The 18,057-nt window shown below is 56.7% G+C and overlaps 1 protein-coding gene across 1 annotated transcript in view; it reads left to right on the top strand.

Moving 5' to 3' along the window:
• The first annotated feature begins 1,669 nt into the window (after positions 1-1,669).
• The window catches only part of RAB40C (RAB40C, member RAS oncogene family), a 43,547-nt gene continuing 27,159 nt past the window's right edge, over positions 1,670-18,057 (top strand). The window contains exon 1 of the mRNA XM_007980258.3: positions 1,670-2,038. Within this exon, the coding sequence (XP_007978449.1) occupies positions 1,897-2,038 (142 nt within the window). The 5' untranslated portion in view covers positions 1,670-1,896. The remainder of the gene's footprint in view (positions 2,039-18,057) is intronic.

Below are 18,057 nucleotides of genomic sequence, written 5' to 3' on the forward strand. Positions count from 1 at the left end.
GCGGGCGCCTGTAGTCCCAGCTACTCGGGAGGCTGAGGCAGGAGAATGGCGTGAACCCGGGAGGCGGACCTTGCAGTGAGCTGAGATCCAGCCACTGCACTCCAGCCTGGGCGACAGAGCGAGACTCCGTCTCAAAAAAAAAAAAAAAAAAAAAAAAAAAGGAAAAAACTGGTGTGTCCATGTGGTCGCCGCTTAGTCAAGGCCGTGTCTCCAGCTCTAGGGGCGCGGGAGGTCACTGGAAGTGTGGGGCCGCCCGTCCTGGCGTCCCTCTGTGTGAACAGCACCTGCTCCCGGAGGCACAACCCGGGTCGGGGTCCTTCGGGAGAGTTCTTGCCGGGCTCTGCTCCTCGCCGGCCGGGCAGACGAGACGGGCTCCGCACCTGGTCTGGAGAGGGCTGCGCTGGGTCGACGCAGACGTTACTGCTTTTACTTACTACTGTAACAGCGTTACTGAGCGCTGAGCACGTATCACAAAGCTCATCCGTTGAGAGAGTCACTGACGTTTAGCAACTTCACCGAGAACGGCAGGACCATCCCCACGACTGTAGGACCTTTTCGTCATCCCAGAAAGAACCACGTGCCCACTCAACCCCTGACCCCACGCCGGGGCCCGCGAACGCGGCAGCTTCGCTCGCCCACGCACCTGCGGCTGCCGGGCCCTGCTGGGACCAGCGCTCGGCGGCGCCCCCGGGAAGAGTGCGGTCCGGGCCCTGGGTCCCCGTCCAGGAGGCGCCGCTGCAGCGGTGAGTACGTCAGGCCGGGTCTTGAGCTCGCGCCGGCCGCGCTCCCCGCATCCCGAGCTGCGGCGGCTGCGTCCCCGGGCGGAAGGCTCAAGCTCGGTGACGCCGTGGGGTCCCAGAACCTCAGCGCCTTCGCAGACTCAGTGGTGACCCAAGGGTCCGCCCCGCCGCCGCCGGACGGAAGTTCCGCCCCGCCGAGCGTCGATTGGCCGCACCGCCTTGGGGAGGACGCGCCCAAGACCACCCCACCGCCTCCGCCGAGGTTTCTGCGGTAGCAGGCGGCGCAGCCTGCGAGGGGCTTTCATTTCCCAGACTCAGCCGCCTCGCCTCGGCCCGAGCGCGCCTGCATCCTGCCGCCCGTCGGCGCGTTGAAGGGGCGGCTACAACCTGGACTTCCGAGCCTCTGATTGGCGAACGTGCAGGAAAGGGGCGGGGTTAGCAGAGCCGTGATGGACGTGCAAGCGGCCCAATGACGCCGGCCGGGGCGGGCGAGGACAACAGCGTTGGGGACCGGGGGCGGGGCGGCCGGTGGCTCTGGGATTTCTCTGGGAGGCAGCCACAGGGAAGGGAATGATCCTGGTGAACTTGTGATCGAATCAATGGCTCCGGGAAAGCAGGAAGCGAGTGGCCAATGGCGACGGCGATGAGGCAGGCGTCCGCTGTCTCCGCAACGCCGTGTGGGAAAGGGAGGGGCGGTCATGACAGACGGGCGGACAGGCCAATGGCTGAGGGAAAGAGAGCGGCGGGCGACCTATGGTGACGACGGGAAGGCAGGGCGGGGCGTCGAAGAGGCGGTGCGACAGGGGGCCTGGCGGCGCCGTGTAGGACGCGGTAGGGGCGGGGAAACCGTGACAGACGGGCGGATGGGCCAATGGGTTTGGGAGGGCGGGCGAAGGGTGGCCAATGGCGGCGGCGCGGCCGGGGGCGAGGCAGCGCGGCGGCGCTGGCGTTGCGGGAAGCGGCGGGGTGGCGGCGAGGCTGAGGTGCGCCCGGGCGACGGGCGGGGCGGGGCCGGCGCGGGGCTTCGGGCGCGGCCGCTCGGCCGCCCTGGGGCGGACGCAACGGGCGCAGGTGCGGGGCGCGGGCTCTGTCACGCCGCGGCATCACCCGGCGGTGCCCCGGCAGGCGGCCGGCGCGGGGGGCGGGCGGCGCGGCCATGGGCTCGCAGGGCAGCCCGGTGAAGAGCTACGACTACCTGCTCAAGTTCCTGCTGGTGGGCGACAGCGACGTGGGCAAGGGCGAGATCCTGGAGAGCCTGCAGGACGGCGCGGCCGAGTCCCCGTACGCCTACAGTAACGGTAAGGCCCAACCCGCGGCGCGCGCTGCTACGCGGGGCCCGAGCCCGGCGAGCTGGGCGCGGAGCTCGCCCTCGGCCCGACCCTTCCCAGCGCCGCCGAACGTGCCCAGGAACGCCTTTGCCTGGCTTCCAGACCCGGTGGCTCGGCGGCTGCGGGGTGCCCAGGCTCCAGTCCCGAGGTGACGCCGGGGAGCAGGAGGACGGACCAGAGGGGCGCGCCCAGCGGGGACGGTGCCGTGGAGCCGGGGTCTGGGGGTCGGTGTCACAGGTCCAGGATCTCAGGGGAAGGTGTCATGGATCCTGGAGAAGGTGTCATGGGCCTGGGATCATCTGGGGTCCGAAGGAAGGTGTCGTGGGCCTGAGGGAAGGTGTCATGGGTGCAGGATCTGGGGTCTGGGGAAAGGTGTCACGGGCCCAGTAGAAGGCGTCATGGGCCAAAGGGAAGGTGTCATGGGTCTAGGATCATCTGGGGTCCGAGGGAAGGTGTAATAGATCTGGGGGAAGGCATCATGGGTCTAAGGGAAGGTGTCATGGGTCTAGGATTATCTGGAGTCCGAGGGAAGGTGTCAGGGACCCAGGTCTGGTCGCAGGTGCTGCTGGACTGCTCTTGGGACCCTGTCTGGAGTATGCACAGATGACAGGTCCTTATAGGCAGACTGTTCCCCTGAGGTATTTACTTACAGCTGAGGGAGTCAACACTTTGTGCTGGAAGAAAATACCTCTGTAATGAGTTACTGAGCATTTTTCTTTTTTTTTTTTTTTTTGAGATGGAGTCTCACTCTGTCGCCTGGCTGGAGTGCAATGGCACAATCTCGGCTCACTGCAATCTCCACCTCCTGGGTTCAAGCGATTCCCCTGCCTCAGCCTCCCGAGTAGCTGGGACCGCCACCACGCCCGGCTAATTTTTTGTGTGTATTTTGGTAGAGACAGGGTTTCAGCATGTTGGCCAGGATGGTCTTGATCTCCTGATCTCATGATCTGCCCGTCTCGGCCTCCCAAAGTGCCGGGATTACAGACGTGAGTCACCGTGCCCGGCCTGAACGTTTGTTTTTAACTTCTGGTTGCATGGCTAAAATACACAAGATAGAGCGTATCGCTGGGGCTTGCCTGCCTGAGCGTGCCTCTTAATTTAGGTATTCAACATAGCAAAGTGGTTAACAGGGTCAGTGAGACGGCGTGGTCCTCATCACCCCTCATGGGGGCCTGGACCGAATGGGATGTTTCCCCAGAAGACCTGGGTGGCCCCAGATGAACTGGGAGCAGTCAGCATCCAGCCTCCCCAGAGTCCATCTGCTCTTCAGGGAATGCCGTCTACACTGGCGAACTTACCTCTCCTGGTCCCTGACCTCTCCCCTTGCTTTGTTTCTTGGGCTCTTGTCTGTCCTGTCTGACTGCCCTGAGCGTCTGCTGTTTGCTGAGTTGCCTGCCCTTGGCTGCTGAGAGTGTGGGCACAGCATCCCCCACTTTCTAACTCAGGGGTTGGCAGAGTGTGGGGTTACCTGGACTGACGCTGAGCGCGCTTCCTTCTGGCACGGCTTCAGCAGTGGGCAGCAGCACCAGGGGCTCTGGAAGCTTGTGCTCTTGGCCTCAGCCTGGAGGAGGGGTTGAAAAGGGCCAGGGAGGAAGAGCTCTGGGTCCATTTTTAGGTGGGGAGAAGTGTAAGGCCCACCAGGGGCACTGGGGGCTCACACATGAGGCCCCTACACCAGCCGCAGCCTCCCTGGCCTGCGACAGTGACTGTCCCAGAGTTGGGAACTCCTGACTCAGGTGGTGGGCGGCCAAGCTGATGGTGCAGGTGGCGTTGCCTTCTAAAGCCTGGCTCCAGGGGTGCTGTGCACTCCCAGGAGGCTGGTGGCGTGCGTGTTTGTGCATGTTCAGACGAGCACGGGAAGGGCTGGGCTTCATCAGGGTCAGTGTTTTCCCGGGACATGAATGCTTGCTTTTGAGGGCCAGCTCAGCCACACTGGCCAACTCCTCTACTCCAACCGCACCACACAGCCAGGAGCTGGAGAGACAGGACCCTCTTTCCTCCCTGTCCCCTTTGTCGGGCTGCGGGGCATTGCCACACTTCCTCTGACATGCTTGCTAAAGTGGGGCCAGTATTGTGTAAGACGTGGAGACCTGCCTGCTTGCAGAGACTTTGGAGGCTCACAGTGGCTTGGACCAGAAGCAGAGGGAGAGTCCACTCTTAGAAAGACACCACGTGCTCTCAGGGCCCGGGGCATACTTCCAGGTCCCCGCGGGAGTCCTGTGGCCTCGAGCAGAAAAGGGAGCACCTCTGGGCTGTGGAACACGCTTTCCCGTGTCTAAGTCCTCAAGGTTAAGACGTGCACAGCACAAGGAGCAGGTCTTTGTGGTCAGGTGGCAGCTTGCCAACCCCAGGGGCCAGCCCTCTTCATCAGGGTGAAGTTGGTGGATCTGAGGGTTTCCCGAGCGGGCTGCGGGGGTCTCGGAAACTCAGGAGCAGCTGGTTCTCAGGACTCAGCATCTTGAGAATTTATTCTCCTTTGAAAGAGTTGTAGCAGGAGCTTTAGGTCTCTGGCCCTCGTGGGAAGCACGTACGTGTTAACCTTCGTTGTTTTCTCTCCTTTATTGTGAGGTGCCTTCTGTGTTTCCAGCTTCCATGTTTCTGCAGGGCTCCCCGCTGGGTGGTGGGTGCCTATGGCAGGGAGGCCCCTTCTGTGCAGGGCTTGCTGCTCCAGCATGGCCCAGAGCTCCTTCAGCTCACACCAGATCACTTACCTGCCTGTCTAGCGCGTTCCTCAGACAGGTGTGTGAGCGTACATTGCCCTCTCCAGCTTCACAAACAAATGAGTCATCAAAGTGACCTTTTTCTTAGTGCTGGCACCTGAGGCAGTGGCATGTGACTGCACGCCCAGCACCTGTGGAGCCCCTGTGAGCTCTTCCGTGTCCCCTAATGCGGGTGTGCGCTGGGTTTCTGGATCTGTAGGTCTGGAAAGGTTTTCGTTTCTTTGACACCCAGCAGTGATCTTAGGGAGTGCTTCATGCTCTCCTCAGGACAAAACAGAGCCCTTTGCATAGAGTGCCTCTGAGCGGTCCAGGAGTGTGGGTGGTGCACACGGTGGGGAGGAGGAAGCTTCGGTTTGGGAGCGACCCTGCAGTCAGGCTCCAGGGTGTGGGCCAGGGTGGTGGGCCCATTTGGCCCTGAGGAACCACCCTCATGGGGTGCACACCCTCCCCCAAGCCCAGGAAGCATCCTGCTGTGGCCGGGCCGCTGGTGCTCTGTGAAGGACATAGAAAGTCCTGGATTAAGGCAGTTCCTCCCTCTGTACCTTGTCCCCTACACACCTTCCTGGGAGCCAGTTTGCCTCCAGCCACGTTTGTCAGGGTTTGTGTGCCCAGATCCTGGAAGACTTCAGAAGGGGTTAATCCTCTTGACTTTATTTCTCTCTCTGCTCCTTTGGGAGTCAGTGTTGGTGGAAGCTGCTGAGTGACACTCCAGTCCTTTGAGCCTGGCAAGTTGTGAGGAGAAACGGAGGGAGGCAGTTGTGGACACAGCAAGGCTGACATCGCGGTTTGCTGTGGATGTTGGGGTCTGATGGCCACTGAGATGTCTGTGGGGCCGCACTCTGCCTGCTGTGCCCATGGGAGCGAGGGCACCCTGTGCGGGAGTCCCAGCTTCTTCAGCTTCACAACTCCCTGAGCTTTCTCCAAACAGTTACAAACGTTTCTTCTCATCTGACTTGAAGTTCACGGCTCCAAAGTGGCCAGTTCCAGGGGAAACTATCTTCAGAGGCTCCTCTGTGTTTCATTGTCCTGAGTGAAAACCAAGTGTGTGTTGTCGGCTGCTTATCCCCAGGGCTAGCTGAGGCTTTTGCGGGAGGTTCTAGCTGTGTGTCCTTAGGTGACTGGACAGCCGTGCATGGCTTCCCTGTGCTTGCTGTTGGTGTTGGGCACCCATGCAGCCTGGAGTCCCTTCTCTTCCCCTGCACTTGATTGGGTTTTGCTCGTTTTCTTTTTTTTTCTTTTTTGAAACGGGGTCTTACTTGTCCTCCAGGCCAGAGTGCAATGGCACGATCTCGACTCACTGCAGCCTCTGCCTTCTGGGTTCAAGCGATTCTCCTGCCTCAGCCTCCCGAGTAGCTGGGATTACAGGTTCCCGCCACCACACCTGGCTAATTTTTGTATTTTTAGTAGAGTCGGGTTTCACCGTGTCAGCCAGGCTGGTCTCAAACTCCTGACCTCCAGTGATCCACCTGCCTCGAGGTTTCTGCTCGTTTTCTGGGGCAGTGTTTTGGGGTCTGCTTTCCTCTGGGAGGTGCCAGGTTCTCCAGCAGGGTGGTGTTCTCGGAGGAACAGGGTGATCACCATGGTAACAGCTAATGCTGCCAGCGTGTGACGAGTGCCCGCCAGCACTGGTGGGTGCTTCCCACTGCCCCCATGCAGCCCCCACCGCCACCTGTGAGAAGGCAGCGCCACCCCCATTGTGCAGGCGAGGGATTGCGGCTCAGGAGGTAGCAGCTGTTGACGGCGGGCTCAGGGTCTGGAGGAGCTGCCCTGCAGACCTCCTGTGAAGCAGTGGGCTTCATGGCTCTTCCCCCGTCCTCCTCCTCCCCTCCACCTGGGCCTGGGTAACTGCCACACACCTGCTTCTACGGCACCATGTACACTAAGTTCTTCCGAGACCCGAGCCTCAGAGGACCGCCCCAGCCCCAGGGTGACCCTGGGCGGCATCTGGGAACCCACATGTTCAGGAGGTAGGACTGTGTGGGTCATTATACCTTTTTTCTTTTTTTTTTTTTTTTTGAGACGGAGTCTAACTCTGTTGCCCAGGCTGGAGTGTACTGGCATGATCTCAGCTCATTGCAACCTCCGCCTCCCGGGTTCAAGTGATTCTCCTGCCTCAGCCTCCCAAGTAGCTGGGATTACAGGTGCCCGCCACCACACCTAGCTAATTTTTGTATTTATAGTAGAGACGAGGTTTCACTGTGTTGGCCAGGCTGGTCTCGAACTCCTGACCTTGTGATCCACCCACCTCAGCCTCCCAAAGTGCTGGGATTACAGGCATGAGCCACTGCGCCCGGCTCGTTATAACTTTTTTCAAGACAGCCAGGACCCTGCGACTTGCCAGCTCTGCCTGTACCGGGCCTCCCGCCGGGGGCACGCTGTCCCATACCCCAGAGTCCCGCAGGCCTGAGGGCAACCTAGTCCCTCCCAAGTGACTTCATGTCCCGAACTCCGACCGGCCGCCCGCTGGGCATTGGTTCACACCTGCCCTGGTCTCGCGTGGGACGCTGCCCCGGAGACGCCGCCTTCTGTTGACTGGCTGGGACCAGGTCCTCGCTCCCTCTCTCTTCCTGGCCTTGCTCATGCTCTGCCCTCAGTCTTTTCCCGGCTCTGGCTGTGGACTTCTCATGAAGGCCCAGTCCTGAGCCCTCGAGTTTTTCTCCCTCATTTCAGACATTTGTTCTGTCATTTATTGGGCATTTTACCAGGTGCTGGGCCAGGAGCTGAGGGTGCAAAGGAGAACAAAATAGAGAGTCTTTTCTTTTATACACTTTTGAAGAAATAAGAAAGGGACCTTTAGGATGTGGTGTGGCCGACTGGAGGAGGTTCAGCACGTGGAAGTGTATGGGAGGGATGTGGGCCTCGGCCGCATCGGGGATGGCTTCCTGGAGGAGGCGCACCTGAGCGAGTCCTGTGATGGGCAGCCCAGGCCAGCGGCCCTCAGATGCAGGAGCTGCTGGTGTCACCGAGCTGTTCAGACCCTTCCCAAGCTCCCCAAGTGGGAGTGCCACTTGTCATCCGGGTTTTGAGAGCATTCCTGGCAAAGACAGCCCGTGCGAGGGGCCTTGGGAGAGGCAAACAAGGTGGCCCCCAGGCAGGGTTGGGGGTCAAGCGTCCAGTGTTCTCATGACATCTGAAGCCACAGTCCTCTTTCCCTCAGGACTGCCTGTTCTTCCCTGTCTCTTTCCCACCCTCCTAGGCAGGCCCCTCTGTACCTGGGCCTAGGGCTGCCTCCCACCTTTGCTCTGTTCCTGGAGACCGTCACCAAAGCCCATCTGTTCTCCCTTCACTGGGCTGCTCTTCCCTCCCTCCCTCCCTCCCTCCCTCCCTCCCTCCCTCCCTCCTTCCCTCCCTCCTTCCTTCCCTCCCTCCCGACCTGGCTGCGCCTCCCTCCCTCCCTCCTTCCTTCCCTCCCTCCCTGGCTCCTGCCCTCCTCCCTCCCTCCTTCCTTCCCTCCCTCCCTGGCTCCTGCCCTCCTCCCTCCCTCCCGGCCAGCCGCACCAAGCAGAGCTGTGCCTGAGAGCTCCCACGGCCAGCTGGGAATGAGGGCAGCAGGCCACTGGGTTCTGGAGGTTTCTAGAGCCACTCCTGGACTCATCCGTGTGTGGTGAGGTTCCTTCTGTTTAACTCCGTGCTGTGGAGACAAGCCCACCTCCTCCTGAGAGGGAGCTGGACTATGACATTGATTGTGTGTCCCGTTTAAATTTTGCTAATTGTGCTGAATTTTGTTGGTTTGTTGTAAGACAGAGTTTTGCTTTTGTTGCCCAGCCTGGAGCGTAATGGCGTGATCTCAGCTCACTGCAACCTCCGCCTCCAGGTTCAAGTGATTCTCCTGCCTCGGCCTCCCCAAGTAGTTGGGATTACAGGCCCCCACCACCATGCCCAGCTAATGTTTGTATTTTTAGTAGAGGCAGGGTTTCACCATGTTGGTCAGGCTGGTCTCAAACTACTGATCTCGTGATCCATCCGGCTTGGCCTCCCAAAGTGCTGGGATTACAGGCGTGATGAGCCACCGCGCCCGGCCTCTAATTGTGCAGTTTTATAAGTTGGACTGTCATGGCCTTACTTAAATTTTCAGGAAACTGTTAAGTTAGTAGGTAGAATATTTAATGTTAAGTTTGTACAGCGGCCAGATGCCAGAACTTTTGGACGAGTGAGTTAATGTCCACCTCCAGTCGTTAGCACTTGCTCTCAGAGCTCACGTGTAGCAGGGCAAATGCTTGCACGGCAGTGCCAGCCAGGTCTCTCGCAGGGTGGCGTGGACACAGATGACTCCTGGGTTGAGCACACATGTTGTGGCTTGCACGATGAGCTAAACTGAAGTGTTTCAGGAAGGAAGCCACGTGGGGGAGCTGAGAGGTGGGCGGGAAGGACACAAGGGAGGAATCTGGATCCTTGCAGGTACATTCACCTCTTGTTCTATTTGAAGGTTGCAGCTGGGAAGGTGCAAAGTTGCTGGTCCCGGAAAAGCTGCCCTCTACCCTGGTCTGGAGCCCCTGTGAGCTGGCGTAGAGTAGGAAGGGGCTGCATCGCAGCTGGGTCCTTCCCTGGGCTGTGTGTAGTACAGATGACACCCCACCGAGGGCTGTTCTGGGGCCCAGGGGCCATGTCAGCCAGGGTGTCGTCTGCCGGGCACTTGGAGAAAGCAGGAAAAGGTGTTGGTGTCCAGCATCCTGGTGTAGGGAACGCTGCCGAACCAATAGGAGAAGGTGGGGACACTGCTTGTCTGGCTGGGTTGACTTCCTGGGTGGTCGGGAGAGGGATGTGCAGACTGTGGCACTGGCGGGTGTCAGGGACCAGACGTTATGGAGGTGGTGGGGAAGAGGAGCAGCTGCAAGAAGAAGGCCTGCCTACCAAGACCATGGTCTGTGGGCATCTTCAGGGCAGGAGCTGGGTGGAAAAGGGGCCTCTTCGGTCCTCTTGAAAGCGATGGTAAACAGATGTCAACAGGCTGCACTCGCACTTTGAGCCTAACGTAGGGAGGAGGCTTCTGAGCCAACCTGGGGATGACGGCGCACTCTGATACCGGCAGTTTGCGGCTCTCTCTTGCTGAGATCAAGATTTTGAGTACAGCAGAGATTTCTGGACATTTGTCCTTCAGAAATTAGAGGGACGAGGGCATTGGTGCTGTGGAGGGGTGGGGACCCATGGGTGTAGGACAGAAGACCAGGGAACGACCAGATACCCTGAGTGCCTCTGCCCACCAACCTGCTGCACGTGGAGGTAGCAGGGGAGGTGATCCAGGCGAGGCGGGATGGGAGGGGCTCAGGAGCAGCCAGGCCCTAGTGCTGGTGACGAGGGGGGTAGTGGGCAGGGGCATGTGGAAGGGTCTTCTGACCACGGTGTGCGGAGGGCTTGGTGCTGGGGGGCCCGGAGCTGTGGAAAGGGTGCAGGAAAGAGTTGATCCCGTATTCCCAGATGGCAGAGTGGAAGCAGAGGCTCTCGGCGCCCGAACAGCCTTCGCCGTCTTTACAGTGAACAGAGTCTGCAAACCAAACTGGGAAGGATTCGAATCCTGGATGGGTGATGGGGGCCTGGCTGCGTAAACTGGCCCTGATGAAAGACATGCCCATCCCATGAGAGGGACAGCCATCTAGCGTCTTTTTTTTTTTTAAATTTGTGTTTTTTGAGACGGAGTCTTGCTCCATTGCCCAGAGTGGGGTTCAATGGCGCAATCTCAGCTCACTGCAACCTCTTGAGCCTCCTGGGTCCAAGTGATTCTCCTGCCTCAGCTTCCTGAGTAGCTGGGATTACAGGTGTGCACCACCACACCTGGCTAATTTTTTATATTTTTAGTAGAGATGGGGGTTTTGCTGTGTTGGCCAGGCTGGTCTTGAACTCCTGACCTCAAGCAGTCCGCCCACCTCAGCTTCCCAAAGTTGGTGGAATTACAGGCATGAGCCACTGTGCCCAGCGCAGCTTAGCATCTTTGGAAAAGAGCAGAGGGCTGGGCGCGGTGGCTCACACCTGCAATCTCAGCACCTTGGGAGGCCAAGGTAGGCGGAGTGCTGGAGTCCAGGAGTTTGAGACCAGCCTGGGCAACATAGTGAGACCCCCACCTCTACAAAAAAAAAAAAAAAAAAAGGCCAGGCGTGGTGGCTCACGCCTGTAATCCCACCACTTTGGGGGGCCGAGGTAGGTGAATCACGAGGTCAAGAGATTGAAACCATCCTGGCCAACATGGTGAAACCCCGTCTCTACTAAAACTACAGAAATTGGCTGGGCGCCGTGGCTGACGCCTGTAATCCCAGCACTTTGGGAGGCTGAGGCGGGTGAATCACGAGGTCAGGAGATTGAGACCATCCTGGCTAACATGGTGAAACCCTGTTTCTATAAAAATACAAAAAATTAGCTGGGCGAGGTGGTGGGTGCCTGTAGTTCCAGCTACTTGGGAGGCTGAGGTAGGAGAATGGTGTGAACCCGGGAGGCGGAGCTTGCAGTGAGCCGAGATTGCGCCACAGAATCCAGCCTGGGTGACAGAGTGAAACTCTGCCTCAAAAAATATGTATATAAATACAAATATAAAAATTAGCTGGGCTTGCTGGCGCATGCCTGTAGCCCCAGCTACTTGGGAGATTGAGGCAGGGGAATTGCTTGAACCTGGGAGGCAGAGGTTGCAGAGAGCCGAGATCCGCCACTGCACTCTAGCTTAGTGACAGAGCAAGACCCTGTCTCAAAAAATAAGAAATAAAGAAAAGAGGATGGAAGAAGAGAAGAGCTGAGACCTGGAAATGGGCAGGTACTTTACAGTTTGTACAGCGGCCGGATGTAAGAACCTCATGTCAACCCTGAGTAAAGATGTAGGCCGGGCGGTCAAGCACAGCACTCTCCAGCAGCTCCGACAGCACGGGCCTGTGTGCTGCTTTCCCTGCCCTGGGCCGGCGGCCGCTGGTGGGCTTTCGCCTGACTTCCTGGACAGCAGTGTTGTCTGCCACCTGGGCACAGCACCACCTGGGCACAGCAGGGAGAGCCTGTGTGTCAGACCTCGCTGGGAGGGGCGGTAATAGGCTAGATGACATCAGAATTCAGGACTCTGAACACAAACACAGTGACACCGATCAGGGTTGCCGAGGTGCTGTGTTTCGGTCCAGAAAGTCACTGCTGCAGGGGAGCGGAGTGTGGCCAGAGCCCGGGCCCGACCCCTGCCGAAGCTTCCACGGACAGGGGACCCTGCTCCGCCTGTGCCGCCGGCTTTGCTCCGAGGCGTGTCTGTGTCCTCAGGCTCTGCCAAGGCAGTGGCAGGCTGATGTCTGCCCGTGTCAGCCGGCCACAGTCCTAGTGGTTGCCCGCGGAGGCTTGTGCCCACCTGATTCCTGCCTGAGAGGAGTCTCTGGGTCAGCCGATGCCAGCAGGACCCGTTTCACCTGGTCAGCAGGGAGGAGGTGACTTCCCTCGGGGCCATGCCGTGCCTCCTCTGTGTGCACTGCTGCCATGGCTGCTTCTGTCGATAGGTATATCCGTGAAAACGCACGCCCCTGGGTGTTCCCTAGTGTCACATATCCGTGAAAACGCACGCCCCTGGGTGTTCCCTAGTGTCACATATCCGTGAAAATGCACGCCCCTGGGTGTTCCCTAGTGTCACATATCCGTGAAAACGCACGCCCCTGCGTGTTCACTAGTGTCACATATCCGTGAAAACGCACTCCCCTGGGTGTTCCCTAGTGTCACATATCCGTGAAAACGCACGCCCCTGGGTGTTCCCTAGTGTCACATATCCGTGAAAACGCACGCCCCTGGGTGTTCCCTAGTGTCACATATCCGTGAAAACGCACGCCCCTGGGTGTTCCCTAGTGTCACATATCCGTGAAAATGCACGCCCCTTGGTGTTCCCTAGTGTCACATATCCGTGAAAATGCACGCCCCTGGGTGTTCCCTAGTGTCACATATCCGTGAAAATGCACGCCCCTGGGTGTTCACTAGTGTCACATATCCGTGAAAATGCACGCCCCTGGGTGTTCACTAGTGTCACATATCCGTGAAAACGCACGCCCCTGGGTGTTCCCTAGTGTCACATATCCGTGAAAACGCACGCCCCTGGGTGTTCCCTAGTGTCACATATCCGTGAAAATGCACTCCCCTGGGTGTTCCCTAGTGTCACATATCCGTGAAAATGCACGCCCCTTGGTGTTCGCTAGTGTCAGCGTGGATTCAGCAAGGTTCTCTTCCCTTGGAGCATCACACTCCTTTCCTGTCTGGTTTGGGACTCACATGGCCCCCTTGATGTTGGAGCCTCTTCAGGCAGCACCTGCATCCTGGGCTATGCCCTGAGTTCCTGGAGCTCCCTGCGTCCTGGCACAGCCTGGTACTTCCAGCAGATGTGGTTCCTGCCTGCCCTGGAAGTGGCTATCTCTCTAAAGAGCCTGGGTCCTCCTGGTGGGGGGAGAGAGAGAGTACGTCAGCTTCTTAAATTACTTTATTAAAAATTGACATATGCCAAATAGTAATAATAATAGTAATAACAGCAAGTGCAAAGCGTAAGTAATAAGAACTGACGTCACCTAACCTGCTGAGTTTAAAATATTGTTATGTTGGATTTTTTTAAAGAGCTTTGGTGCCAGCCATGCATGGTGACTCACGCCTGTGATCCCAGCCCTTTGAGAGGCTGAGGCAGTCTGATCATGAGATCAAGAGATTGAGACCGTCCTGACCAACACGGTGAAACCCCCTCTCTACTAAAAATGCAAAAATTAGCTTAGTGTGGTGGCGGGCACCTGTATTACCAGCTACTCAGCAGGCTGAAGCAGGAGAATCGCCTGAACCTGGGGAGGCGGAGGTTGCAGTGAGCCGAGTGCACTGCACTCCAGCCTGGGCGACAGAGTGAGACTCTATCTCAAAAAAAAAAAAAGAGCTTTGGTGCCTGAGTGCATCGCATAGACAGTTTTTTTTTTTTTTTTTTTTTTTTTGGACAGAGTCTCGCTGTATCGCCCAGGCTGGAGTGCACTGGCCGGATCTCAGCTCACTGCAAGCTCCGCCTCCGGGTTTTTATGCCATTCTCCTGCCTCAGCCTCCCGAGTAGCCGGGACTACAGGCGCCCGCCACCTCGCCCGGCTAGTTTTTTGTATTTTTTAGTAGAGACGGGGTTTCACCGTGTTAGCCAGGATGGTCTCGAATTCCTGACCTCGTGATCCACCCGTCTCGGCCTCCCAAAGTGCTGGGATTACAGGCATGAGCCACCGCGCCCGGCCTTCGCATAGACAGTTTAACCCATAAGTCATTATCAGCAAGTGGTGACTGCCCAGGTTTTTGCCTGTGGGGGAACAGAAAGGTTTTGATTCCAGTCTCAGTGTTGTGAAGAGTTGGCAGTTACGCTGTGACAGAGCCTGGTGTGTGGCAGCCACGTGAGGCTCTCCTGGGCTCCTCTGGAGGCAGGGTCCCTCCGGTCCCCCAGGAGCAGCCTGCCCCTCTGTCTGCCTCTGCACTTAACCCTTAGCCTCCCTGCTGAGCCACCTCCTGGTCATTAGCGTTGAAGCCCTTCCCACCTGGTTTAGTTTTCCTCACCGTGCCTACTGCTCGTGTCCGGGATAGAGATGGAAGATGTAGCTCCCGTGTGTGTGGAGCTGGTTTTTTTAAAAAACCATAATACCAAAAAGTATGATTTTTTGTTATTATCCACACCATCAAAGCTGTATCACTAAGTATCTGCTCATTCTGAAAGTGTCCGTCCTTTCTAAATTGAAATGAAAGAACAGGAGAAACCATCCAGCCTGTTCGAGGTGTTACATTGGCCCTAGGTGGGCTGAGCAGACGGCTGTTCTCCCTGGAGCATCAGTGTCCCCACGTCAGTTTCCAGAGCTGGGTCGCTGGGGTCCTGCTTAGCGTGAGTTTGCTCAGGTGTGTGCTGAGTGCCCCTGTGTGCTGGACTCCGGGCAGGGCAGGTCCCCACCACACCCACGTCAGGTGGGGCAGTTTGATCCTTATTGGGACTGTTCCCCCAGTCTCAGTTCACCAGGGCCACACGTATGGTGCTCAGACAGGAGATTCTAATGAAAAATAGAATTGTAATCCTAAAATTACACAAGAGGGAATGCTTATAAGTTTATCAAATATTAAAATATGACAACACAGGACTGGGTGTGGTGGTGCACACCTATAATCCCAGCTACTTGGGAGGTCAAGGCAGGAGGATCCCCTGAGGCCAAGAGTTCAGACTAGGCAACATAGTAAGACCCTATCACTACAAAAAAAGTTAGAAAAAAAAAAAAATGGGCCGGGCGCGGTGGCTCACGCCTGTAATCCCAGCACTTTGGGAGGCCGAGGCGGGCGGATCACAAGGTCAGGAGATCGAGACCATGGTGAAACCCCGTCTCTACTAAAAAATAGAAAAAAAAAATTAGCCGGGCGCAGTGGCGGGCGCCTGTAGTCCCAGCTACTGGGGAGGCTGAGGTAGGAGAATGGCGTGAACCCGGGAGGCGGAGCTTGCAGTGAGCCGAGATTGCGCCACTGCACTCCAGCCTGGGCGACAGAGCGAGACTCCGTCTCAAAAAAAAAATAATAAAATAAAATAAAATAAAATAAAATGGGCCAGGCACAGTGACTCACGCCTGTAATCCCAGCACTTTGGGAGACCAGGTGGGTAGATCACTTGAGGTCAGGAGTTTGAGACCAGCCTGGCCAACATGGTGAAACCCCGGGCGTGGTGGCGCATGTCTGTAATCCAGCTACTTGGGAGGCTGAGGTGGGAGAATTGCTTGAACCCGAGAAGGGGAGGTTGCAGTGAGCCGAGATTGTGCCACTGCACTCCAGCCTGGGCAGTAGAGAGAGACTCCGTCTTAAAAAAAATAAAACAAAACTGGCCAGGCCCGGTGGCTCATGCCTGTAATCCCAGCACTTTGGGAGGCTAAGGCAGGCAGATCACGAGGTCAAGAGATCGAGACCGTCCTGGCTAACGCGGTGAAACCCCGTCTCTACTAAAAACATAAAAATTAGCTGGCCGGGTGCGGTGGCTCAAGCCTGTAATCCCAGCACTTTGGGAGGCCGAGACGGGCGGATCACGAGGTCAGGAGATTGAGACCATCCTGGCTAACATGGTGAAACCCCGTCTCTACTAAAAAAAAAAAAAAATACAAAAAAACTAGCCGGGCGAGGTGGCGGGCGTCTGTAGTCCCAGCTACTCGGGAGGCTGAGACAGGAGAATGGCGTAAACCTGGGAGGCGGAGCTTGCAGTGAGCTGAGATTCGGCCACTGCACTCCAGCCTGGGCGACAGAGCTCTCAAAACAAAACAAAACACTACTGATTTGGAGGCACATTTGATGATTATTGAATGAAGTGGGTATGCCTGATATCTTAAGTATGTAAAATAACTGTGGAGTGAAATATGCAGTGTTAGCAGTGGTCATCTCTGTTTTTGTTTTGTTGTTTTTTGTTTTATTAGAGAGACGGTCTCACTCTGTCTCCCAGGCTGGAGTACAGTGATCATAGTTCACTGCAGTCTCAAATTCCAGGGTTCTAGTGATCCTCCCACCTCAGCCTCCCAAGTAGCTGAGACCACAGGCATACACCACAACACCTGGCTAATTTTTTTTTTTTTTTTTTTTTTTTTTGAGACGGAGTCTCACTCTGTCGCCCAGGCTGGAGTGCAGTGGCGCGATCTCAGCTCACTGCAAGCTCCGCCTCCTGGGTTCACGCCATTCTCCTGCCTCAGCCTCCCGAGTAGCTGGGACTACAAGCTCCCGCCACCTCGCCTGGCTAGTTTTTTGTATTTTTTAGTAGAGACGGGGTTTCACCGTGTTAGCCAGGATGGTCTCGATCTTCTGACCTCGTGATCCGCCCGTCTCGGCCTCCCAAAGTGCTGGGATTACAGGCTTGAGCCACCACGCCCGGCCTAATTTTTTAATAAATTATTTATTTATTTATTTTATTTTATTTTATTTTATTTTTTTGAGACGGAGTCTCGCTCTGTCGCCCAGGCTGGAGTGCAGTGGCCAGATCTCAGCTCACTGCAAGCTCGGCCTCCCGGGTTCACGCCATTCTCCTGCCTCAGCCTCCCAAGTAGCTGGGACTACAGGCGCCCGCCACCTCGCCCGGCTAGTTTTTTGTATTTTTTAGTAGAGACGGGGTTTCACCGTGTTAGCCAGGATGGTCTCGATCTTCTGACTTCGTGATCCGCCCGTCTCGGCCTCCCAAAGTGCTGGGATTACAGGCTTGAGCCACCGCGCCCGGCCTAATTTTTTAATAAATTATTTATTTATTTTATTTTATTTTATTTTATTTTATTTTATTTTATTTTTTTGAGACGGAGTCTCGCTCTGTCGCCCAGGCTGGAGTGCAGTGGCCAGATCTCAGCTCACTGCAAGCTCGGCCTCCCGGGTTCACGCCATTCTCCTGCCTCAGCCTCCCAAGTAGCTGGGACTACAGGCGCCCGCCACCTCGCCCGGCTAGTTTTTTGTATTTTTTAGTAGAGACGGGGTTTCACCGTGTTAGCCAGGATGGTCTCGATCTTCTGACTTCGTGATCCGCCCGTCTCGGCCTCCCAAAGTGCTGGGATTACAGGCTTGAGCCACCGCGCCCGGCCTAATTTTTTAATAAATTATTTATTTATTTTATTTTATTTTATTTTATTTTATTTTATTTTATTTTTTTGAGACGGAGTCTCGCTCTGTCGCCCAGGCTGGAGTGCAGTGGCCAGATCTCAGCTCACTGCAAGCTCGGCCTCCCGGGTTCACGCCATTCTCCTGCCTCAGCCTCCCAAGTAGCTGGGACTACAGGCGCCCGCCACCTCGCCCGGCTAGTTTTTTGTATTTTTTAGTAGAGACGGGGTTTCACCGTGTGAGCCAGGATGGTCTTGATCTCTTGATCTGATCTCCTGATCCGCCCGTCTTGGCCTCCCAAAGTGCTGGGATTACAGGCTTGAGCCACCGCGCCCAGCCATTTTTTTATTTTTGAAACAAAGTCTCACTCCTGTCCCCCAGGCTGGAGTACGATGGTGCGATCTTGGCTCACTGCAACCTCCGCCTCCCGGGTTCAAGCGATTCTCCTGCCTCAGTACCCCAAGTAGCAGGGGTTACAGGCACCTGCCACCACGCCTGGCTAGTTTTTTGGTATTTTTTTTTAGTAGAGATGGGGTTTCACCATGTTGGCCAGGCTGGTCTCGAACTCCTGACCTCAGGTGATCCACCCACCTCGGCCTCCCAAAGTACTGGGATCACAAGCATGAGCCACTGTGCCCGGCCAATAAATTATTTTTGTAGTGTTAAGTTCTTGCCGTGTTGGCTAGGCTGGTCTTGAACTCCTGGGCTCAAGTGATTCTCCCACCTTGGCCTCCCAAAGTGTCG

Source organism: Chlorocebus sabaeus, chromosome 5 (genome assembly GCF_047675955.1).
Source record: "Chlorocebus sabaeus isolate Y175 chromosome 5, mChlSab1.0.hap1, whole genome shotgun sequence".
Lineage (NCBI taxonomy): Eukaryota > Metazoa > Chordata > Mammalia > Primates > Cercopithecidae > Chlorocebus > Chlorocebus sabaeus.